General features: G+C 40.7%; 2 protein-coding genes across 7 annotated transcripts in view; both read right to left on the reverse strand.

Annotated features, from left to right (window-relative positions):
- Nucleotides 1-1,351: 1,351 nt before the first annotated feature.
- On the reverse strand, nucleotides 1,352-15,805 carry LOC308221787 (actin, alpha skeletal muscle B-like; the record flags this gene model as incomplete). Its single annotated transcript, XM_080619081.1, has 8 exons — nucleotides 1,352-1,495; nucleotides 2,850-3,031; nucleotides 4,366-4,557; nucleotides 5,568-5,729; nucleotides 7,016-7,100; nucleotides 9,986-10,096; nucleotides 13,406-13,534; nucleotides 15,677-15,805. 8 exons carry the CDS (start codon nucleotides 15,803-15,805, stop codon nucleotides 1,352-1,354), a joined length of 1,134 nt encoding a protein of 377 aa, XP_080475207.1.
- A 3,690-nt stretch (nucleotides 15,806-19,495) lies between these two features.
- The window catches only part of LOC308221553 (uncharacterized protein), a 45,040-nt gene continuing 38,417 nt past the window's right edge, over nucleotides 19,496-26,118 (reverse strand). For all 6 annotated transcript variants that reach the window (XM_080618672.1, XM_080618671.1, XM_080618670.1 and 3 more), the window contains 6 exons: nucleotides 25,069-25,221; nucleotides 23,491-23,658; nucleotides 22,431-22,528; nucleotides 21,952-22,086; nucleotides 21,005-21,119; nucleotides 19,496-20,192 (listed from right to left, as the gene is read on the reverse strand). In XM_080618672.1, the coding sequence (XP_080474798.1) occupies nucleotides 20,034-20,192; nucleotides 21,005-21,119; nucleotides 21,952-22,086; nucleotides 22,431-22,528; nucleotides 23,491-23,658; nucleotides 25,069-25,221 (828 nt within the window). In that variant the 3' untranslated portion in view covers nucleotides 19,496-20,033. The remainder of the gene's footprint in view (nucleotides 20,193-21,004; nucleotides 21,120-21,951; nucleotides 22,087-22,430; nucleotides 22,529-23,490; nucleotides 23,659-25,068; nucleotides 25,222-26,118) is intronic.

A 26,118-nucleotide genomic window follows, 5' to 3' on the forward strand; every position in this document is an offset into this window, starting at 1 on the left:
TGGATGAGGAAATGAGATCACCCTGAGTTGGAACTCGCAGTAGTAAGAAGATTCTTTAAAACATCCCCCTAGATGCATTGTTAGAAGTCCATAAACCCAACTCTTATCTTTTCCCCATCTTCAGAAAGAGGATATTGTGTTTACTGGCAGCATCCTGACAGGTTTCATTTAAATCAGGAAATGCACATCAAGCCTGACATAACCTCATTGCAAAGCCAACAGCATCCAGAATCATAAGGAACACAAGTGCCTGGTGTCTGAAAGAGAAAAATCTTCAGAGCTGACTCTCATTTCCATACAGAACATTATGAAAATTTATCATCCGGGAAGATTATTTCTTATAATAGACACTGAGGAACAATTCTGTTCTCATTGTGGAATTGTTTAGCTGGAAAACTCGGAGGCAATGAAACCTGTCCCATAATAAAATTAAAACATAACCTCCTAATTATTATTCTAATAGTTAAACTAGTCACTATGAAATTAAGGTAAGCCACAGCAGCCTTCCATGGACAGCTACACTTTTATTGATCCATTAAACCCAGAGTGTTTCAATAACACATTCCAAAGGTTATTATTTACTCTGTAATCATTAGCTTAGCTCAGCATAGCACATCTATAGCACAAGTAAATGCAACATCAGTTGACTGCTTAGGAAGAGAGATGAAGAAAGCAATAATACACCCAATAAATCACTTGTTACATGTATATTCAGAAGTACTGTAGCTTGTGGAAGCTCCTTACTCATGGGGAGTGGTGGTCACAGGGAGACAAAGGTAAACAACTGCATATATATATGCGTATAATATATATATATATGCGTATAATACAACTGCAGTATACCAGGGAGACATCCATACTGTCACCCATGTGCACACTGGTACCCACATAAATCCACTGTGTCCTCAGTAAAATAACCCCCCTTAGAAGAATCCTTGTACATAAACAGGATTAGCTGCATATAAACAGCCTTCTCCAGTACCTACATCTTGCATTATGCTTGAGTTTGATGAATCACTTAAGGACATACTTCAGACTGAGCACTGATAGCAAAGACTAACACACAGCAGCAGCGTGTGTCACCTCCTGGATGGCAGCAAAACACTGACAACTGTGGGGGAAAGGGAGGTCTATACAAATGTATAGGATAACTACTGTTACTGATCTTGGAAAACCCCCACCACTGAAGTGTTAGGCTCATTTTAGCATCTAATATCAGAAATAATTTGGCAATTCCTATGACACCCATAGAGTGTGGTTCTTTACCATGTGGAAGAAAGCCAAACCACCCTCAGAGGTGATGGGTAGAGAAACAGCACTACTTATCACTGACAGTACACGACGGAAGGACTCAAAAGCACTTGCGGTGGACAATAGAGGGACCGGCCTCCTCATATTCATCTTTGCTGATCCACATTTGCTGAAAAGTGGACAGGGATGCCAGTATTGAACCCCCAATCCAGACAGAGTATTTCCGTTCGGGTGGTGCAATCATCTACAAGAGCAGTGCAATCTGTTGTAAACAGTGACAAGCAGGTAACACAGTACACATCTCTCTGGGTGAAATAAGTGGGTGAGAGTCTTTTCATCAGGGAAGCACAATTCAGTGGAGCACAACAGGGAAGTAAACCACCTAAGAGGCAGAAAGGCTGCCATATTTTGTCTTCCACCTCAAATTGACAAAGACACTATAATGTTACTATGAGCAAATACAGCAGCCCATGAGATCTCTGCAGATAGCCCATAAAACAGCCACCAAAATTTACAAACACATATGAAAGCTTTGAGATATTAACCTAGTTTGACTGCAATTAAAGACCACTGGAACAACGCAACAGAATGACCTGAGCATTTCTTTTGTTTTAAAGGATAAAGGAATTCTTCAATGTAAAGGAAAAAAACCCCACACAAAACACTGAGACATGGCATTGTGCATCTAGCTGAGCACTGCCTATAGAGCTAGAAGACCCCTGCTGATTTGATTCTCCCCTGAGCCACTGAACTTCTAAAACACACTGGATGCATCCCTGCTTCTGCATCCTCCTGTTTCCATTCCTGCCACTCCCTGCCATGCCCATTCAACATGCTGCCTGCTGCCTGTTAAAAAGGGTCTCTTTCCCTGCCCATGGCAGGGGGTTGGAACTGGATGATCTTCAGGTCCTTTCCAACCCAACCCATTCTGTGATTCTATGATTCTATTTCACTATACAGTATCTTGAGTCCAAGGCGAGAAGGTCCCTTCAGGCAGCTAACAAACTGCAGACTTTGCATGCTGCTTGGATTTTGGATTCATTCTTCCACCTTTATCACTAACGACTTTCACCGATTGCTAAGCCTCAAAGCTTATAATATTCCCAGTATCTTCTCACGTTGTTCATGCCTCCTTTACTGTCTACAGCTTCATCTTCTCTAGGTTCATCCCTACCTCTTTTACTGTTCTGTGGAGCCTTTCAAGTAGCCTTTTTCTCCCTCTTAGCTCTATTTCACTGGGAACCCCACGGGACTCTAAAGGTTGGATTTGATGATCTTAAAGATCTTTTCCAAACTATTTGATGCTATGATTCTACGACTCTCTCATCTTCAGGGAAAAACAGTTCTGTGTTGTTTCACATTGTCTCAAAGTGACCACATCAACTCCCATGGCTTTATTCCAGTACCTCTCCAATCCCTCTTTGAATTCTGCTTTGGCAGGTAGGAAGGAAAGAGGCATGAAGTCAGCAGGTTGCCTGAGGCTCTCTTAACATGAGGACTTGGGATGTAAGAACTGGACATTCTCTTATGGATATTTTGATTTGTTTTTAAGACCTAACTTGACAACAAAAGCTTGGATTTTAAGTGTTCAAAATTACCTTAATCTTCATGGTGCTTGGAGCCAAAGCTGTAACCTCTTTCTGCATGCGATCACCAATCCCAGGATACATCGTGGTTCCTCCAGAGAGGACATTATTAGCATAGAGATCCTTACGGATGTCGATATCACACTTCATAATACTGTTGTAAGTGGCTTCATGGATACCTGCAGATTCCATCCCTGAGTGGAAGGAAGTTTTAACACGTTATTTCTCTTCGTCCCCTTGTTTGTTACTGTTAAAATGAGAGGAAGGCTCACTAGTCCAAGCTGTCTCCCTTTAGAAAGCTCCAGTTCTATGATGCTTAGGAGAGGAAGGACAAAGACAAGACATCCTCCTCACCTTTGTAATCTCAGCATAGTAATTATACAAGCAAAATACACTTGAGGGGAAGGAAGATCCCCGTTCTGATTTCATACTGGGTTTGCTACTTCCTCAAGTGAAAAAAGTGATTTAACATTTAAGAACAGATGTAAAATAAGGCATTACTGCAATAGTTTGCCATTTTTATAATGATTTCTGATGGTGTTAGCTGGCAATAGAAGCCCACTTGGCATCTCAGCGAGCTACCTTGCTTTTGACGTGTAGTTGAATTTGAATGCCAGTACAGCAAAGCTAACTTCTGGTAGTGTTTTCTCCTAAAGAAAGGAACAGACCAGATACAACCCTGGGAAAACAGTTGGAAGCAGCAGACCTTTTAACTAGGTTCACACACACATTTTGGCCAAGATCTGTGATCCAGGAATTCCTGATTTCCATCGCTACGTTTCTGATTGTGACCACTGTTGAAGCCTAACTCATCCCTGATACACTTCTCGCAGCCAAATCCCTCCATCTGCTAAAGAGAATTTCTCCTGCTGATGCTCAAATATAGAACTTGGAGCTACATTAATGCTTGAATAGTTCCCTTTCTACACACAAACGTAGCTTCACCATTCAGTGTGATGGAATCGTGCCAAACTGCCTGCAGCCATTTCACACAGTCCTTGAGAGAGGAATTTAAGTGGGAAGTGGGAAATCTGTGAGGGCAGCATGAGTTCCCACAGAGCTCCCATGAGTTCCCACGTAAAGTGTCAGTCATCCGCTGGAGAGAATGGGAATTTTAACACTAAAGATAAAACTACTGGAGAACGATGTATGATCTGATTTTCTATAATTCAATTACAGATTAATATAACACTAAATGGAAGCAGTATCTAGATTAAAACCCCCATAACCGCACTGTGCACTTCTGTATGAGCCAGTCAAGACAAAAAGCATGATCTGACAGTGCTCTAAAACGTCATCTTAGAAACTTCCCTGCATTTATAAGAGATTGAAACAATTCAATTCAGGTATTTCTACACAGCAGTGTCCATAGCTTCTAAAGAACTGAATAAGTCAAGAGAAGCTGCATGTTTCTAAGGACATCTCAGAATAAACACCTCGGTTCCTCCAGTTGAAGGCTGCCTGTACTTCCTAAGAAATCCTTCTTCTCTTCTCTGTCAAGTCCCTAGAAAGAGCAGTCCTGTCCCATCTATGAAGGATGGCTGGAAGAGAGTCTCCGGGCACCGGAACCGTTCATTCCCAGTGGTGATGACTTGTCCATCAGGAAGCTCATAGCTCTTTTCAAGAGAGGAAGAGGAAGCTGCAGTCGCCATTTCATTCTCAAAATCCAGTGCCACATAACAAAGCTTCTCCTTGACGTCTCTCACAATCTCCCGTTCTGCTGCAGACAGGCAACAAGGTTTTAATCAACCTACAGTGTGATAGATAGGATACGGATTTACTCATGCACATTTCCCTGAGTTCATGATGGTCACACAGTTAATTGGATTCTCACCTCTCTGTTGTCTCAACAACATCACTTTCCCTTAGCATCACTCGTCAGCGAATAAAAGATGTCTTGTGCTACAGAATACTGCAAAGATTAATATTTACGTGTTTATGTCACAAAATCTTCAGGTTTATCCATTACCAGCTTTGTTCCTTTGTTTGTGGAAGAGATATGATCAAACACTGTCCTGGGTTCAGCAGTAGCAGTCATTTTTCCTCCTTCTTAGTAGCTGGTGCAGCACTGTGTTTTTGACTTTCAGCCTGGGAACAGAGCTGATAACACCGATGTTTAGACTGACCAAGGACTTTGTGAGTCTCATGCTCTGCCAGGGAGGAGGGGGGGCCGGGAGGAAGCGGGGACAGGACACCTGACCCAAACTAGCCAAAGAGGTATTCCATACCACAGCACGTCATGCCTGGGATGTAGAACTGAGAGTTCCCGGAAGGGCTACATCTGCGGGGTGGGGGCGAGGTACCGGTTGGTGAGTGGTTGTATTCTCTTGCTTGTTATTTCTTTTATCATTATTACTATTAGTGGTAGCAGCAGTGATTTGTGTTATACCTTAGTTATTAAACTGTTCTTATCTCAACCCGTGGGAGTTGCATTCTTTTGATTCTCCTCCCCGTCCCTCCAGAAGCGGAGGGAAGAAAGGTGGGGGGGGAAGTGGACTTCGTGGTTCTGATTTACGGCCTGGGCTTAAACCACGACAAACACAACAACCGATTATATTTGTCAGTGACACAGGATTTCCTAATGAGGTGGCATCCTCATCCTTCATGCTCAACACACATGCTGAAAGCCAAAGTCATTTTGAAGCATCTTGCCTTGTACACACTTTCTTCATACAAAGACAACTAATAGAACAAACATAAGCAAAGGGCATCCAAAGCATAGCTCACTACCAGTGGTGACAAAGGAGTAGCCTCTCTCAGTGAGAATCTTCATGAGATAGTCAGTGAGGTCTCTGCCTGCCAGATCGAGCCTCATGATGGCATGAGGCAAGGCATAGCCCTCATAGATAGGCACGTTGTGTGTGACGCCATCGCCAGAATCCAGAACTATTCCTAGGAAGTGAAAGTTAAGGAGAAGCCGGTTATTTTCCAATGATACAGGGTCTCCACATAGAATCATAGAACCATAGAATGGTTTGGGTTGGAAAGGACCTTAAGCTCATCCAGTTCCAATCCCCCTCCCATGGGCAGGGACATACTCCATATTCTCAACTGAAACATGCAACAAGAAAGATGCTCACATGATGATTGCTTCTGTCATTTCTAGAACTAAAGAGCTGCTCGCATGAGACAAAGTCATTGGCACAAAGTAAGCAGATTGGGGAAAAAAAGACATGTAACATTCAGCAAATTGACTGTATTGCTCCTGTTGAACAGACACCAGCAATAATGATCTTACACGTACGCAGAGGCTTTCATTTCAGACCACCCTCAGCACTTTACAGACATGAAATAATGTACAAACTGTAAATAAAAACCTCTCTATAAAACTAAAAACTGGAATCTGCCATTAAAGTAAACCACCCCATTAGGGAAAATACAGCAATGGTTTGTCTGTGCACAGCCCATGTTATTCTTGGCTAGGAAATGAAGTCTATGTTTTCCACTCACAATGAATAAGGCATTTCTGATCCCAAACATGCATACAAATAGTCAAATTTTAAGCAGAAACCCAGTATTTATGACACTCACAACTCCTGTAATATACAAAATCATATTGTGGCATCAGGCTACCAAGACAGATGGTGGTTTAATTGTTTTCAAAGTATATGAAGACTCGAGGGTTGCTAAGAATTTATTGCCTTAATGCTTGATCAGACTCTAAATGACAATAAGAAAACACCTCAATGTTAATTCAAATGGTCGCTTAACAGCAGACATCATTATGTGATAGAAATTCAACATTTAAATAAAGTATTTTCATCTGGCTACTGAAGAGTTGTTTTCTTTTCCTGTTGGGAATGCAGCTTAACAACAGAGGTGGTCTAAAGAAAGAAGGAACCATGGGACTGGAACCATCTAGTTAAGATACAGCCTCGTCTCCATGCTGTGCAATTAGGGGCAGTATCAAACTGGACCATCCTTCATCCGTTCATACAGTTGAGCTGTAGCCAGTTAAGCTTTTGAAGCAGAAATCCATAAATCTATACCCTTACCTGTCACGAAGTTGAAGACAACAAAGAGGCACTTGCACAGCATGGTGGGAAGTATTCAGCCTCCACAGGGCTATCAGTGCTTCTTAAAAAACACAGCTGGTGCATCATAATCCACATATATCCACAAGATATACATCCACAAGAGAAGGACGGGAGGAAAATACAACTCCCAGAACGACTTACCAGTTGTTCTTCCAGACGCATACAGAGACAGCACTGCCTGAATTGCTACGTACATGGCTGGCACATTGAACGTCTCAAACATGATCTGGAAGGAAGAGTCTTAAAACCTTTAGGATCTGCATTTAAGAGTATCTGAAGAGACAGTAAATCTGTTATTTTTTGAATGAATACTGCCAGTTACTACTCTGAGTCCCCTCCTGTGAACAGCACACTATGTTTCCTTCAGGATTTCATCAAAAGAACTGAGGATGACACCTTGGGATAACCCTGATGGCAGGACTGCAACAACGCAGCAACCTAAGGTTGATATATAATTTATACACATATATTAAGAAACATGTGGAAGACACAGCTGGAAGAAGCCATGAGGTATAATCCTTCTGTTCCTATCTCAAGGAAGAATTTGCCATTCTGACACAGCTTTGGTTCTGTCTCAGAAATTCCTCAGCCGGAGCATCCACAGATTCCTTTGGCAAACAAATCACAAAATGGTTTGTGTTGGAAGGGACCTTAAAGCTCACCCAGCTCCAACCCCTGCCACGGGCAGGGACACCTTCCACTGGAGCAGCTTGCTCCAAGCCCCTGTGTCCAACCTGGCCTTGAGCACTGCCAGGAATGGGGCAGCCACAGCTTCTCTGGGCACCCTGTGCCAGCGCCTCAGCACCCTCACAGGGAAGAGCTTCTGCCTAAGAGCTCATCTCAGTCTCCCTTCTGTCAGGTTAAAGCCATTATCCCTTGTCCTATCACTACAATACAACCTAGCCACATGCTATACTTACTACTAGCAGGATTTTCCTGGTGTCTAGCTAGAACCTAACCTGGTGTTTTGAACCCCTTACACTTGGTGTAGTTTGAACCCCTACACTTGGTGTAGTTTGAACCCCTTACATCTCATTCTGCCCCCTCAGCAAACACAACAGTTTCTTTTCTCTATATGGTGTCCTTAGGCATATTCTCTACTCTCATTCCCCACCTCCTGTACCCTAACAAGCTTCAGTTCTTTCCATCTCCTGTGTCAGATAAACTGCAATTTTATCCGAGCAGATGGAATAACATTTGTTTCCAGTTGGAATTCCACTGGGGCTCTGCTAAAGGAACCCATTAAGGGCACACACTGAACTAACACACTCCGAACAACCACAGGCACTGTGTCCTTTCTTAAACCAATGCCACCTACCCAGGGCAGGGCTACCCCATCACTAGTGGTGCTGCTGTGAGTATAGAATCATTTAGGTGAGAAAGGACCCTTAAGGTCAAGTCCACCTAACACTGCCAAGTCCACCACTAATCCATACCCATAAGCACCACATCTACACATCTTTAATATCTCCAGGAATGGTGACTCCACCATCATCATTGTACCCATCAGAGCCCCTGACATCAGGGGGTTAAACTCTGGATTTCATAACCTAATCCCTTTGCCAAGGAAGTCTACTTTTAATGAAAAGTATGCTTTCAATTGAACAATACACGCATTACTGGTATTTCATAGCTAATGTAATTAATTTAATGCAATCAAGAATAAACAATAAGCCTTTAAACAATCTTGAAAACAGGATTTATCATTGCAGTATAATGACAGGAAAATAGTCCTAGACACGTCTACTGTATGAACCACACTTTCTGGTTGCTATAAACTAGGCTTTTCTTATGGTCTATTGTTTATTATCTCCCAGCTGTATTATCTCCCAGTGCTGTCAAGCTCACTACTTAACCAGTTTATTTACACTGTTGCTAAATTGATGCATAATCTTCCTAAGATATATATGCCAAAAGTCGGCACAAAGAGAAGTGCAGAGCCACATCTGATTTTCCCAGGTGATTTTATACCTGTATCTGTATTTAAATCACATTTACTTCTAGTTACTTCTGAATTTATAATGTAGATATTTGGCCAGAAGGCTACTTGAAAATACAGAAACTTCAGAGGTTGACTTATGGTTCTGATCCGAGTTTGCTAAATGAGACTGAGTATGCCACAGATAGAAACGTTTTGCAAAGCATCATTTAAGTTCGAATGCTTCAGAGCAACTCATTTTCCCAAGCCAGCACAAACATTCCAGGTTTTGAATGCTTTCCCCCTGAGCCCTGAAAGGGTGCTCCAGTGGGGAGCTTCACAAAATCCTCTGCATGATGGACTTCAAACCTCTTTATTCAAATCTTCCCCAAAAAGCACATTTATGATACAATAACTAGCATCCTGTGTGATGCAGAAGTGTGGATAAAGTGACAGTCTTCAGGGTAGAAAGCAGGAGCTGGTACAGAATGAGCTGAGGAGTTGAGCTACTAGAGGTTGAGCACTCCTGGTGACCTGAGGTAGGCGCATGAAAGGCATCATTGATCCAAACCTCACAGAGAAGTGTGATTCAGCTGGTGCACAACCTGTGTTACAGCACTTGCAAACCTCACTTTTAAATACACCAATGACTCATCACTCCTTCAAAACAAATTACATGACTCCTGGGTTATCTCACACTGAAACTCAGCATCAGAAGCCACCTTTGCCTCCAGCTTCCCCACTTCCAGAACTGAACACACACAGTCCGGTGAACAGAAAGAATTATTTCAAGTTTTAAGAGGTAAGTTGCTTATATATCACTGCCACACACAAGTACAAACCATTTTAGGGCCATCTGGAAATTTGATATTGTGTGAGCAGCAAACTCTTGCTTCTCATCATGGCTTAAGTCTGTGTGCTAACCCCCATTAACCCTAAGGGATTATCTCCCATAAGAAGTTGAACACCCAGGACTATTTCTATCTTTATGTGATGCCATGCAGCAATGGTCTGTGGCACTGCATGTTGTGAATGCCCCATCCCTGGCAGTGTTTAAGAACAGGCTGGACAGAGCCTTGAGCAACCTGGTCTAGTGTGAGGTGTCCCTGCCCATGGCAGGGGGTTGGAATGGGATGAGCTTAAGACCCTTTCCAACCCAAACCAGTCTGGGATTCTTGGATTCAGATGATTACCTGGGTCATTTTTTCATGGTTGGCCTTTGGATTCAAGGGGGCCTTGGTCAGCAGGACGGGGTGCTCCTCTGGTGCAACCCCGAGTTCATTGTAGAAAGAATGATGCCAAATCTACAATGGAAAATCACTTTAGAAAAGGGTTCTGACAATCATTTCTTACGTCCACAGAAACTACCCAGAAAGCTTTTCAAATAGAGCCTGAGTAATTAGTGGGGGTTTTTTTACAGACATATTAAAATAGCATATTAAGAGTGAATCTGCCAAATTGGTTTAGAACCATGCCCACTTGGTTTCTACAGTATGTAACAAAATATAACCTACACAGTGGAGTCCTTCCAGTTACATTCCCTAAACAGAGCACAGTCCATCCCCTTGAAGCAGGAGCAGTGGGTAGTTCCCACCCACACTGCTCTGATACAGAAGGTGAGCCGGGCTCTGAACTGTTAGACCTGGAAAGGCTTCTCCATTTCAAGCTGCCTGGAGACTGATCCAGCTGCAAGCTGTTACCAAAATGGTCTTTAGAAATCTAATTCTTTCCACAGCAAAAGGCCCCTTATGCCACAGATATTTCATCCAGTAAAACCTGAATCAAACTCTCACTTACTAGAGAGTAGCTAAATCTCTTAGTCACAGTCTGTAAAGTACTATAGTATGCTTTTCAGGTGAGAAGGCACCACCTGTACCAAACGATGCTGGCTCTTACTGTCTGAGGACTACAGTTGTGAGAAACTGAAGGGATTTTTTCTTGATGCCAGCTCAGAGTGTTTAGTAACAGGATTTCTTCTCAGTTAATTCTTTCTTAACCCTTATTTCTTTTTTTCCCTTTTTTAGCTCAGATTTGCCTGACCCAATCAGCTTATTTCTGAGTGAAAACCATCACCATCAGGACAGTTTATGGATACATTTATTTAATATCCTAGAAACAAGCATTATTATGCTTCAAAATGAACTCGAGTGGAAAAAAGATCTCTAAATTTGAAGAACCTATAAAACCAACAGCTGTCCAGAGCTGGAATTACTTATTAAGAAAATCATCAAGGCCAGGTTGGACAGAGCCTTGGGTGCCATGGTTTAGTGTGAGGTGTCCCTGCCCATGGCAGGGGGGTTGGAACTGGATGATCTTAAGGTCCTTTCCAACCCTAACTATTCTATGGTTCTATGATCAGCCCTCTGCTTCAACTGTGAGGAACAGCCTGGACTCATAAAGCAGGCCCCTGCCTAAACCTCAGGCAGTGTGCAGGCTCTTCCTCAAAACTAGGCACAATTAAGGCACTGTACAGCCCATTAGATTTGACCTAATAACCAGAACATTAATGGATAATGATATTCCATAAGGAACAAAACCAGTTAGGTGATGGATTTTATAAGTCATGAGAATTAAATGAAAGCGGCAAGCACAACAGCAAAGAGAAATCACTGAGGAAGAATTACTCCAACATTTATATTAAACATTTACATAGTCACCAGAGCCACAAAACACTCCATCCCAACGTTTTCCCTCCCATACGTTGTCAGCTCAGCTGCTGTGAACAAATTAACAGTGATGTACAATGCCCTGTATTATTATCCAGTGGAAAACAGAGCAGTCCCAATTTGAATATTGTGAATTGAAGCACAGAAGAATGCTTCATTTCATCGCCTGCATGGTCTCCTCCTCCATTCACATGGATGTCTGTGCGTCCCGCAGCATCCTCGCTCTGGATTTCTCTCTCACACACACACACTCATCCTAATCCTTTGGTGACTCCCCTTTTTGTAACACAGGATGGTTGGACATTGCATTATTATGCTTTTGTCCCATTTTTGGCACGTTACCCAGTAATTCTCTTGTTCCCACATCATTCTGCTTTTAGTAGGGACCCTCCTTCATAAACAATTCCTTCATCCATTTAAGTGACAAAGAGAATTCAGACCACAAGAACCCACATAGTATCTGACCACTATTTGAATTACAGCACTGCCTGAAGCCTCCACCACATTACACCCTAAAACCAACCAGCCTAGCCATGAGTCTGCACTACAGTAAAGCACATGCCACCTTTTTTACCTTCTCCAATTCCTTTTCACAACTAGATTTTAGTCTGCTCTAGCATCCAGCATTACCCAGGGACAGAACACACACAGGTATGTGTTATCTACAGGACAATTTCCAGATACAGAGACCAGTTACTAAGGGAAGAACAAAGAATAGTGACCTCCAATTTATGGTTTTAGGGGTTTTTTTTCCTGCAGGGAAATATAATTTCTTCCTAAATGCAGACAGCAGAAGAATTATCAGGAAGAACAATATAACTGGATGTATGAGGTAGATTTTAGGAATGAGCAAGGTGTCCTCTCAGCAAGCAGAGTAATAATGAAATCCAAATACTCCATCTAGAGGAGTACGTGGGCAATTTATTTCCAAACATGAACTGAGGAACTCCCATTGCCCCTGTATGGACTTTGGTCTGTTCATCTGGAACACTCTGCACTTACCTGTTTGTGTTCATGGATATGACACAATAACTGGCTTTACATACATGCATTACAATTATATACACCACGTCAAGTGTGAGTACAGAACACCACCAGCCCCATGTCTTCCTTTCAGTGGTATTTCCCATGGGAAAACAGTACTAGAAGCATTTGCTTGTGGAGTTTCCTTCCTATACCATTTCACCTGGAGACCAGTGACTGAACTGCAACCCTGTCTTCTAAGGAGCAGGTACAGTATTACCACAGACAGACTCAGCTGCTTCCTGATGAGACCAGGATATATGGGATACCAGGGATATTTAGCAGAGTGAGTGCCCTTCAGACCCCTGCTCTCCAGCTTCTCCCATGAGCACACCTCATTGTCTGGTCAGGGACATCCTTAAGTGAGCATTTCAGTAAGAGGTCTTTGCTCTGGCTGCCAACCTGTCTTTCCCTCTTTAACTGACAGTGAGAATGTCGCATACAATACAAGATGTGGGCATCATCCATCATCTTTTCGTGTAGGCAAGGACTGGGAAGGGAAAATCACCCCTTCACCTCCCAGGTTTTGTTCCCAACATCAGTAACGTATCTTTAATATTTCTCTGATTCACCTCTGTTGAATCACAACCTGGTTTTTGTTTTACTTCAGCTACTTTCTAACATTGTCAAATGTTCTGCCTCAGTAAGTACTTTAAGACTGAAAAGAGTATGTATAAAGCATGAAATACTTTTATAACATACTGCCAACTCTGATGAGCAATAAGCATTTACTCTAAATGAAAAGTAACTCTAGAAGTACCAAGACCTCATCAACTCCTGTACTAGCATACTGTATCCCTTTACCTATGCTGTGATGGAAAATTCTTCAAGCATTTTCCCTTTGGTTTGTAAGAAGGTTAATAGCAAACGGTTTGTCTTGGATAACATGATGCCTCCATCATTACATTAAAAATCAACACCCACCTTTTCCATGTCATCCCAGTTAGTGATGATTCCATGCTCGATGGGATATTTCAATGTCAGGATCTCTCGCTTACTTTGTGCTTCATCCCCTACGTAGCTGTCTTTTTGACCCATTCCAACCATAACACCCTGCAAAGTACAACATTCTAATATTAATGCAGTACCTCACACACATTAGAGACAGAATATCATTTTAAATCACAGCTTCCTGTGAAATGCTGTACCCGCTGCTGCTGTTCCAGCACATACCCCCAAAACATGCAAGGAACTCTAATGTAAATAGGTAACCACCTATTCTGTGCTAACTCCCTCTATAAACCCCGCAGGCAACTCCAAAACCCAAAGAAGGCACCTCACGCTTGGTGCAGCTAATGCCCACGCAGGTGCATGGCAGCCATCACCACACTCATGGCTCTCCACAAGTGATGGGCTCTTTGTCATTGCGCAAAGGAATAAAGAGAAGGAATTGTAGGGGGGAAAGAGATAATCTTCCTAGATTTACTTTATGTATTAGGTTGCACTTTCTGCTTAAGGCAGTTCCATTATTGCCTTTAAACAGTGAGATTCCTCCTTGCTGGAAGTTAAATGGCTTTGAAAAATATGTTTTGGGAAAAACGCTTTAATTTATATAAAACAGAGGTGGATTTTCTAAAAGAGAGCTCACTAAATAGTAGTTTCACAATGTTTATCATGTTTGCATTAGGAAGCCTATTGTGATTGTCCCAAATAAGATAAATACATATGAGGTAATATATTACTTACCAGCTAGCATAAAGAAGAAAGAAATTCTTTACTGTGAGGGTGGTGAGGCACTGGAATGGGTTGCCCAGGGAGGCTGTGAGTGTTCCATCCTTGGCGGAGTTCAAGGCCAGGTTGGATGAGGCCTTGGGTGCCATGGTTTAGTGTGAGGTGTCCCTGCCCATGGCAGGGGGGTTGGAACTGGATGATCTTAAGGTCCTTTCCTACCCTAACTATTCTATGATTCTATGATTCTATGATTTTGATTATCAGAAATATACTTGCCTTGTGCGTTTAAGAATTCATTGCAGTTGGGGAGGAATAATATCATTTTGCTAGTGTCACAATGTTTCATTATTGAGAAAGAAACAACTATTTTGGAAACATGATTTAAGGTCATTTATATCCATTAATTCCCCTTACCCCCCATTTTTAAACTGTTTTAAACTGAGGAGACTCCCTTTAAACTAGTTGAGGTGACCCATCTAAGGCAAGCATTTGGATTGGGATATACTTTTTTCCTTGAGGAGACTGACACTAATACGTTGACACATGACCAAAGCAGTATAGATGTGGTGCATAGGGATGTGGTTTAGTGGTGGACTTGATAGTGCTGGGTTTAAAGGTTGGACTTGATGATCTTAAAGGTCTTTTCTAACCTATGTGATTTTATGATTTTAATATTTTTATTTATAAAAAGGATTAATTTTTCCTATTTATCCATGATCACAGCTGCTGAGCAGCTTCACTGTGCACAGTTACATGCCAAAAGACAACGAACAAGGAGAGGTTAAAGAATGGATGTTTTCAACAACTGATATTCAACTGCAGTGATTCATGCAGGTGTTCAAAATGCATTCTTTAAAATGCTTAGTATTTTACACCTGTCACACCAGGCTTTTTTAGCTCAGCAAAAGTCCACCTAGAACTTCAGGGAAGGGTTTCTATAACCCAGAAAATTGAAATCTGACTCAGATATGAATAAAATGAACAAAAATTTGCATTTTCTATTCATAAAGGATCTATTATGAAACTAAGCAGAAAGAAGGTCAAGAAAAGCCACATTTATCCTTTCTAGTCTTGTTTGAGTTGATCAAGTGATGTGCTAGAGACCTTTTTTCGAAGCTTATTGGGCCATACTTTTACTTACTAAAATAAGGAAAGGAACGTAACACTATTCTGCTTATCTTTTTTCTTTGTATTGGTACAGCAAGTATTAATTCATCTAACAAGTTGGGCTTTTTTTCCCCATATGACACCTTCATATCATTAAGACACTCATGTTCTTCTTTAGCCAACATTTTATGGCTGAAGAACCCCTTTTCCAAAGGATAAAGTAGTTTACCTCACAGTGATAAAGAGGTGCAGCTCAATCCTCCAGTTCTTAACATGCTAAACTCTTACAAGGGCCAATGGGAATAAGTCTGATGCTTTCTCTTTTAAACTGCCATGTTTAAAGTCCCCCAAACCCCTCAAACCAACCCAAACCAAGCCCCCAAACCAGACAGCACTTTCATTTTGGTACCAACTGACCTGATGTCGAGGGCATCCAACGATGGATGGAAATACAGCTCTGGGGGCATCATCTCCTGCAAACCCAGCTTTGCAAAGCCCAGAACCATTGTCACATACAAGGGCAGTGGTTTCATCGTCATTGCACATAGCGCCTCACAATTTTGACTGCAAGACAGGGATTTGGAGGGATGGGAGGGAAGCAAATGGAAGGGAATAGGACAGAAGCAGATCTATAATTTAGAGAGGAAACTGCTGTAAAAGGAATAGTCTGGAAAAGAATAAGCCTAAACAGCAAAGGCTACACTAAAGCCCTAATCTTGCAAAGTATGTTAAGTGTCCACATAAAGTTCAGCTTCAACAGACAAATTAATCAAGACATTCAGCTTTTGTTTCCAAAAGGGAAATCTCTTCTTTAGCCTCAAGGGGTCCTGTGATACTCTTTTAACTGGCCTCACGATCACGGGGTAAGTTCTGCTAGAAGATACACATTCACCTCTACTTGCACTTCAGCATCTCTTCCAAGGCTGAATTATCTTCTAGAAATGTCATTTGTTAAAAATCAATTGATGATATGGACCTACCAGTTCTAATGTTAGTAGTTAGATGGTAAATTAGAATCCCCAAACATTTATTACTTCCAAGACCACAGTGGCATGTATCAATGTGCCTTTTTCTTTGAGGGTCATCATTCATCATCAATCTTAAACAAACAACTAAAAATAACCCCTACTGAAAGTTTCAGGGAATCATTTGCTGTGTGTTTTTAAATGGCACCTACTCTGTGATGTGAAGTGCTTGCTGCAGGACCTATTCCATATTTGTAAGTGGTAAATACCTGATTGAAGTGGTTATTCTAGGAAACAGGAGAAGAGGCAGCCCAGGAACAACTCAACTTCAGCAGTTGGCCAACACATCAGACAAAGTCCCGAACTCACTGGAATTCATGGCAAAAATCCCACTGAGGCAGGGCCTGAATCTCGCCAAGACTTCTGCTTCAGATTCCTTGGTTATTTTAAGGACCACATCATTGCCTCTTTAGGCAGTTGAGTAGAGGGAAGCTTTTTGATCTTCCTTCTCTGGCAACTTTACTCGGTAAGGAAACGTACTTCAGGCAGGAATGACAAACACTACTTGTCCAACGAAGTTCTTGTCTTTAACAATGCAAAAAATGTATTAAGCATCATTTTTGCTATTAATGCAAAAAGCTGCTTAACTTCTTGATGGCATTATAGTTTCACCTAAGCCCTGTGTGCATAAGCATGCCAGGAGTGGTGGTGGAGCAGCCACCAACATTAGGGTTTGCCCTGCAACCAAATTGATGCTTCCTGGTGTTCAATCCTTTCCTATATGCTCTACAAAGCGAGACTATGACAGGACTGATCCCAACACTTGCAGGTGGAATGGAAGTGTAACTTGAAAACATGACCCTATTTTAAAGAAGAAAAGTAATTCTAATTCTCGTTGACGTGCCTGTGACTGGAAGATTCTTTTTCACATAAGCACAGTAATTTCATCACTTCAATTTGTTAACAGCTTTAATATAGGACTGTTTACCCACTTATTCTAGCAACCAGTATTTTTGAACATTGACTCCCATTGCCATGAATTGTTATTTTGTTCTAAAACCCACAGGAAAAGGCTTTTAAAATTGCAATAAATCAACCATTTACCAGTAGTATCCAACATTCAGAACTGCACGGAGGCTTTGACTCCATCAGTGTAAACCAGAAGGAAAATCAGTTCTTAAATATATCAGAAATTACATCAGATGTGATACTAGAATTTAAGAGTAGAGAATTCTAAAGCAGAGCAGGGCTACAAGGCTCTGAGAGCTTAGCACTGCTCCTGGCTTGGATAGGAGCAAGATGTTTGATCCTCCATGGTGAGAAATAATATTCCCAGGATAACAGCAAACACTGAAATGTTCTTCCAGGTTTCAGAGACCACACTCCACCGATCCTCCCAGCTATAAGGAATGTCTGTACATTTCCCTGCGACCATGCCGTCAAATCCATATTACCTTACCCCAGAAGACACTTGGGAATTCCTTCAAAGCTTGAGGCAAACAGCATCCAAGTCCAGGAAGAAATGTGTAAATCCTGAAAAGATCCCAGACTAAGTGAAGCAAAGTATTAAATTCCTAAGCTGTAAGATGAGAAAACTCTCAGGGCAATACTTACCCAGGAAATGGTGATGATTTGTAAAAGCCTCCTCATAAATGAATGATCTCACCTTTCATTACATTTATATTAACTTCTGGAATGGAGATCACAGAACATCTACACGTGTCAAGCCATTTTTGGAAACTTTTCTCCTCAGTTTGTGCTTATCACAGTGACAGCACAAAGGCCTGGATAAATTAGGGCAGAATTTCTAACATCTCTGGATCCTTTCCCACTCCCCCTAACTTGCTCTGCCCCATGACAGAGGACTGTTTTCTCCCCTGAAGATAAAAATCCTTCACAGTGGATGAGTAAGACTAGAAGGATCTGTAGGGCCACTGTTGTCACTGGGAAACATTCGGCTTTGCTATAACACAATTAGCTAAGAATAGCTCATTATCATTCTGTTAACACTCATCCTCAAGCTGGAAAGGGAGAAGTCTTCACATGTATAGTACTTTTATGTTTCAACCGTACCTGGTGTTTGTTTGTGTGGCGCAAAGACTGAAATAGCTGACTTATCTCAAGACTTGGGTGACACTATAGCTGAAAACAGGGACTGAATCAGCAATCAGCCATGCAAAAGACAGTAGCCATTACCACTCTACCATAAAAAGGACATCAGTTATATTGGAATAGATTGGATTTATATAGAAATTCAGAACTTTATGCTAGACTAAGAAATATTAAAGAACCATCAAAAGAATAAGATTCACAGGATTTACCTGCAGTGGTAACTATGCCTGGCAGTATCTCCTATGACACCTGACAAAAACAAGGATGCAGGACATTAGACAGAATTTGGTAAATGTTAACTCTGCAAACACAGATGCCAACCAATCCATCTTTCTTACCTGCCATGCGACTGGTCAGACCTCACACACAAGAATCCTTGGACCTTAAGCAGATAATTCACTTCACTAGCATTACTAATGTGCCCATTAGTAAAACTGATGGATTCCTTCCACTTCCATACTCATTAGGTTTTTCTTTTCCCACAAGGGTTTTAGGATTTTGGTGTACCGAACTGGAAATCAAATGCTACTCTTCTTTCGTGACTTATGTCTACTCCCTTAGACTCAGCTTGTTTTAATTGTATCTCCATTTTATATAGATGAGAGCAGAAACACCAGCAAACAATACTACAAGGGTTAAAAACAACCTTCCAGCTTCCAGCAGTCACAGTCTTCACAAATAAGCTATTTTTTGAATGAGATAAATAGTTGTGTGGTTTCAGGGAAAACTGCAACCAAACATGGATGTATTAATATGCAACACATAACACTATTAGGTGTCTACAGCAACTGAATGTAAATCCTGCTTCTTACAGCCTCTTGGTTGAAAATATACCCTTTATTCATTTGTATCTTGAAGCCCAAACATGTAATATATGTCAGGCTGAATTTCATCTGTTGAGCAGCTGAGTAATTCTGCCCCAAAGACAGGCAGTAACTAAACCCACCAAGACAAGTTCAAGAGAATTTAAACAAACAAAAACATCACAAGAAAAAATGTAGAAATTGCACCTTTAACCAACAATAAAGGAATATAAGAAGTTGAAGACATTTCTTCATGTCATCTCAATTCTGAATCTTTAATCATTGGCTTATGTCCTTACCATACACATATCTGCACACCTTGCCATAGCCATTACAAACTGTACAGCCACAGAACAGCCTTCTTCATTCTTTTATTTGCAGCCAGAAAATAAAACCCCAAACCAAACAACACCCAAACAAAAAATTTAAATCAAAACCCCAGTAGTTCTTCCTTTATTGCACTCTATAAAACTCCTTGTTATAATCAAGAAGCCAGTGAACAGTAATAGCTGAATATTCCTTTAAAATTTATAGTTTAACTCTTAAAATAAAATTTATATAGAAAAGATATCATTTACAACCCATTCAGTAGTAATCAATCATTATGTACTCACAAACAATATTAAATAACTTGTATGCAGCAGTTTCTTTATAGGGCAGAGGGAAATCTTTTCTCCTTAGCAAATATAATATTCCAATGATTCAAGTCAACTTTGGAGCAACTGTGATATACACACATTTCTTTTTAGAAGCTCAAGATTCATGTAGTGTAACAAGAATATATACAACTGTGTCCAGTGCATAGCTTAACAGCAGCATGTGAAAAGTCTATAATCTTGAATTGGCACACCATTACCTACAGGGAAGTGAGTTACCCAAGAAAATGCAGTGTATTCAGAGAACACCCGTGAGGCACAGTAAAACAACAAGATGTAGTGTAACCAGGTATGTAAGGAATAAATAGCGGGACTTTGCTCTGGAGGTCAGCAGCTTAGAACAGTAAAGACTTCGCCCTCGAAGCCATCTTCGGATGGAAAGGGCTCCTCCTTTCATCTAGTTAGGAAACAAAAAACATCCAGTAAGTATTCATGAATACAAATGAAAGGAAGCTCCACTGCAACTTGGATTTCTGAGCCACTCTAAACCTTTTGCCTCTGGTGCAGCAATGGGTACCACAGCATAGGCCGTAAGCAGAAATGATTTAAAGGCCAAAGAAAAGAGCATTAATAAAAGGGGAGAGGAATGGATAGAAGGTATTTGTGTATTATGTAATTACATATACACAATAGAGATGAAAATGCATAATTATACATGTACACATTTTATTTAACGGCCACATGTGCAATATAAATATGGTTACTCATGCTTTAATTTGGACAGATGTAATATATTCTATGGCATGGATGACAGCTGCCTCTATTTCACTCACCATCCACAACTCAAACAGAAAGAAATTCAAGACATTATTGCAGTAAGATGTAGTTTCAGTAGTAGTTTACTACTCAGAATGGATGCCTCTATGGCCCACCCATCCCCATGATACTAACAGGATAAAAGAGTACTTCATATCTTTTCAGAGACAAGGCAGATTAGGCAAGTAGCTGCTTCATGCCTGTGTTGATGTGTAGAGGACAAGCCAAAATCAATGACTTCCAATCACTCAGAAGGGAAATCTGCACTTTCAAGAATGAATGACAGTTGAAACAAAGGTATAGTGAAGGGAACATGGAAAAAACAAAGGGGTAGCTTGAGACAGATCACTAGGTGTGCTGTCTTCAATCTAGCCTGCAAATACCAGCATACAATATGCATACCTCTGTTAAGTAGCTTATAACGCAAGGGTTTAAAAGCTTTCATTCACTTACCTTTCTCACAACAACATGTTCACTGGGATTGATGATTAAGGCTTCCCTTTCCTCCTCTGCCTCCATCTGAACAGTGTATTCACTAGGTACAGACCTGTAACTGCTTACTTCAAATCTAAAAATAAAGGGAGACAGTGGAGTACTGAATTACCTCTTAAAGTACTGAATTCACATCAGAAACATTGTTTTGTATACACACATTACTAGGGGAAGGTCCCCACAAATAGCAGGAAGACTTAGTTTATGTTGCCAGGTCTTTTTCAGTCTCTATTTACAATCTACATTCAAGGTGGTTTGCTTACTCAGAATAACCCCCATCACCACTAGCCGATTGAATAGTGATTTTCAGATGATGGCAGCGACGGACACTTTACGTAGGCAGGTTGATAATGGTATTTTCACACTAAGCTGTGGTTGTGCTAAAGCTGTTACATTTGAGGCTTTTTTCTAACTTGGAAGAAAATAAATACCCCTGACTACTGAGTCCAATAGCTGAGGCCATAGAGTTAAACCTAGCTTTTTAACACAGTCTCCATTGCTTCAGGTAGCACAGACTCACAAACAGGTTCTATTATTTGTTTGTTCTATTTGTCCTGTTACTTGCTCAGAAATCTAACGCCTACAGCAAAACCTACCACTAATTTCACTACAAATAATAGGCAAACAAAAAAAATTGACCCTTCTTTTTCCAGTTCTGTAGCAGGCTTTGCATTTACTCCAGACATAGTGTAAATGAAAACCCCACCATGCATTCATCCAAGGGGAAGCAGAGGTGAAGACGGCTTTGGCTCTCTGAACATGCATGTTATTTCATACCCACATAAGGCTTTAATGCAGCAATCTAACTGTCACACACTCAAAAGTGTAAGAAAAGAAGTAATTACATTTTACAGACACTCTTCTTCCAGAAGGAAAAACCCCATGTTTTACAACCAGGAGTATTTTACCTGTTACTTCGCTCCTCAGAGAGCCCAAGAGCTTCTTCTGCAGCTTCTCTCCTCCTCTTCTCTTCTGACAGCGTTTCTGCCAGCTGCGTCAGCGCCTGCTGCACTGAATCATATTGTTGCTCAGTCTCTGCAAGCCTGTGACAAAATGAGACCTGAGATCAGTATTTGATGTACTTAAAGAATTACTTTCTTGTTCTTTTTTTATTAAGGAATGCCCTTTTTTTTGTGATAAAGACTTAATTATCTTTAAATTAGATATTGAAATAGTCACCAATAAGTGTGTATCTTTACAACACAAAACCACAAATACCAGATTATAACAATTCAGAAGTACAACTATGATTCATTTAATCCACTGTAAATCCACTTCTTTTTCCTTTTCCCCCAAGATATCTTAGAGGAATAGAAAAGCATTACTTTTGCACTCACAACACAGCTGTCGGGAAAACAATATTGCTAATACATGTCTCAGTCCTGACCTTTTTCTGAGTTCATTTAGCTCCATATTGTCTACTTCAACAATAACTGCAGATCTTTCCTGTGGTGCTCCAGGGGGAACTTCTGCTCTAGTTTCATCCTAGGAAATATTAAAGGGGGAAAAAAAAAAGCCAGTCACCATTTTTCTAGCTGCTAAGAATCTTTGTTTCAATTAAAGAAGCCATGAGCACCATGAAGCTGTGGAACAAACCCCTCTTTGTGCCATTTAATCTTTTCATTTCTAGAGCTGCAATCCTCCAAACCTGTTTTCTAACTGAAAGCTGATGAAGAATAACGCCTGTGTGTGCTGCAGGGCTTGAAGGACACATGTATGCTGCATAACTCAGCAAGCTCTGAAGCCAAAGAAATGCATCTACACATCCAGATAATAATATAGCATTGACTGCAGTTTCATAAGTAATGCAGCTGTATATTTCCAGATTTTCCTCTGATCCTCTGGCACAGGTTTTCCCAGAGAAGCTGTGGCTGCCCCATTCCTGGCAGTGTTCAAGGCCATGCTGGACGGGGCTCGTAGCAACCTGGCCTAGTGGAAGGTGTCCCTGCCCGTGGCCGGGGTTGGAACTGGATGAGCTTTAAGGTCCCTTCCAACCCAAACCAGTCTGAGATTCTATTTTTTATTTGACAGTTGTTCTTCAGGTTTATGTCTCTTTATGGAAGAATACAGGTTGCTTTATATATGTATCTATATCGTATTTTAGGGTATTATATTGGTTGTTACTGAATAACCGAGGCAGTAGACCAATTCAAAAAAGATGGTACTTCAAAACAAAATGAAACAAAAGCATGTATAAACAGCTTCCTTAAATGACAACTCAAATAAAACCCGCCTTACAAGAATAAAGACATGTATCTTCAGCACATCATGGTCTTTACAGTCCCTTCCAACTCAAACCATTCCATGGTTCTATGATCATGGACTAACAAAAGTACTGAATCAGTACAACAGAAAGTATTTCCTTCATTTTTTAGCATGAAAACAAGAAAAGCATAAGCATAGGAGGAAAAAGAACCAACTAAAACCACTTCCATATATTTGGTTACCTGAACAGTGCCTTGGAAAGATGTCACTTGCATTGTCTGATACTCCTTCTCCAGTCTTAAGTAACGATTCTGCAAGTCAGTGTAACGAAGCTGGTTATCTCTTAGAGTCTGTGAAAGAGTCTTCAACTGGGCAGACAAGACAGCATTCTCTTCTGTTGACTGCACAACCTGAAAGAAATGAACATTTAAATAAATAAAATTTAGCAAAGATTTTCTCCTGGAAACTGCAAGAGATTTGAGACCTGCTGTTGGAAACAACTGTGTAATAGTTTCACAATTGCATCAACTTCCAGTATCTGAAGGGGGCCTACAAGGATGCTGGAGAGGGACTCTTCATCAGGGACTGTAGTGATAAGAGAAGGGGTAACGGGTTCAACTGAACCAGGGGAATCTCAGGTTAGATATAAGGAAAAAGTTCTTTATTGTGAGAGTGATGAGGCACTGGAACAGGTTGCCCAAAGAAGTGGTAAATGCTCCATCTCTGGCAGTGGTTCAAGGCCAGGTTGGACAGTGCCTTGGGTGACAGGGTCTAGTGTGAGGTGTCCCTGCCCATGGCAGGGGAGTTGGAACTGGAGGAGCTTAAGGTCCTTTCCAACCCAAACCATTCTACGGTTCTATGACTTTTCAGTAAGATTTACCTCATTATTTTATGGGCAGTGGAAATAATAAAACCTGAGTATTGATTTCTCCTGTCACCAATATGCCCTAAACAAAAACTCAGGATTTTAAACCTTTCCTCTGTGTGTTTGCTATGCTATCACCACCTGGCAAAAGACAGCATATGTGGTTGCTACTTCAGGATAACACATAGAGCCAAATAAGGCTGATAGGATAAACATGTTCACCAGGCAGTCCAGGAATGCTCAGCAGTGAGTTTTCATCTGTTTTCAAAAACCAGACCATAATATGGGTATCATTACCCGAACACTCATCTTCACTTGTAGGAGCTTGAGATTTCTACACTGTTTCAAGGTTGGTTAAAATGGTTATTAGGTTTATAAAATGTTTGAGTGAAGAACTGAAAACAGACACAATGACAGATGAAAGATAAACCTACTTCACTTGGAATACCAGGCTACACAAAGACAGAAACATTAAGAGAATTTCAAAGAACATTTACAAACAAAACTGAGCACAAATACATTATGTGCACATGGACATACACACACTCTGACTGTCTTTTAACACCCAAGAAGTGTTCATCAAGAATTGCTAAGGAAAAAATTGGCCTGAGATAGCAAACATCTTGTTCCAACAAAGACAGACATCTGCTTGTCTATAATGAAAAATCCTTTACTTCGAGCACTTCAGCAGTGCCACATCAATGTCTTCAGAATACAGATTCAAATAAACCTTTCACAGTCAAAGAACAAGTCAGGAAAGCCTGACAGAAAGATAATACTGACGTTTAGTTTGCAATTTCCAGTCTGAGCCAACAGGGTTGGTTTTGAAGAATCTTAAGTTTTAAAGATTAACTTTCAACCATACAGGACACCGCCAGTTTAGCAATGTTTCTATGTTGACACCAGCTAAAATTCATACGAGGTATTCAGGATCACAACTGTTGTTCTAAGTTACCTTTGAATTCATTTGCTGGAAATGCAGATCCTTCTGGTGTATCTCCTGAAGGCAGCGCTGCAGTTCATTCTGGAGCTGATTCTTTTCAGCTAAGATACGTTTGGTTTCCTCCAGCATATCTGTACTTCCAGCAAGGGAGACAGTTTCTAAAACCTTAAAAAGCATCAGCACATTCAGGGGAAAGGGCACAGGAGTTCTCTAAATAATATAAAACTCCAACACTAAATATATATATATGGACTACATCATAATTTCCTATTCACAAGATCATTTCCTTCTCACAAGTTAATATCACATATGCAAGAGAGTTTATATATATTAACCCCCCCATGTTCTACTTTATATGTATTAAAAAATCCCTTAGTTTTCAACCTAAATACTTCAACTTATAGAAGAAAAAAACAATTTAAATTACCTTGAAAAGGCAACCCAACTTAATTTTTAAATTTGCAAACTGTGTGAAGCACACAAAAAAAGGGGGAGTGTGGCGTGTGTGTGTGGAATAGAAAGAGACAGATGAATACAAAACACCTTTTAAATGAATAATATATGGTATTCATGACTCAGAAGAACAGCTATTTTGTAAATATGAATTTAAAGCTGAAAGTCCTTTTTGAAAAGAAAAATAACCCACCCAACTTTATCACTGATTCACAGCTCTGGACTTCTTAATCTCTGGCAGTTCAATTTATTGATATTACTCTCCAGTAAAGGAGGGATGTGTGCAATCCCTAACGCTTTACGAGATCTGTTTTCCTATGCAATCATGAAATAAAGACTTCTACCACCTAGGATGTTCCATAACCCAGCATTACTGTTCAATAGCTTTTATTAGAATCATAGAACACTTAGGGTTGGAAAGTACCTTAAGATCATCCAGTTCCAACGCACCTGCCATGGGCAGGGACACCTCACACTAAACCATGCCACCCAAGGCTCTGTCCAACCTGGCCTTGAACACTGCCAGGGATGGAGCACTCACAACTTCATTATTTTAATCACAGAAAATGAACAGCATATGGGATACAAGCTTGATCAAATAAAATGTTT

The sequence above is a fragment of the Psittacula echo genome (genome assembly GCF_963264785.1).
Source record: "Psittacula echo genome assembly, chromosome: 5".
Taxonomy (NCBI): domain Eukaryota; kingdom Metazoa; phylum Chordata; class Aves; order Psittaciformes; family Psittacidae; genus Psittacula; species Psittacula echo.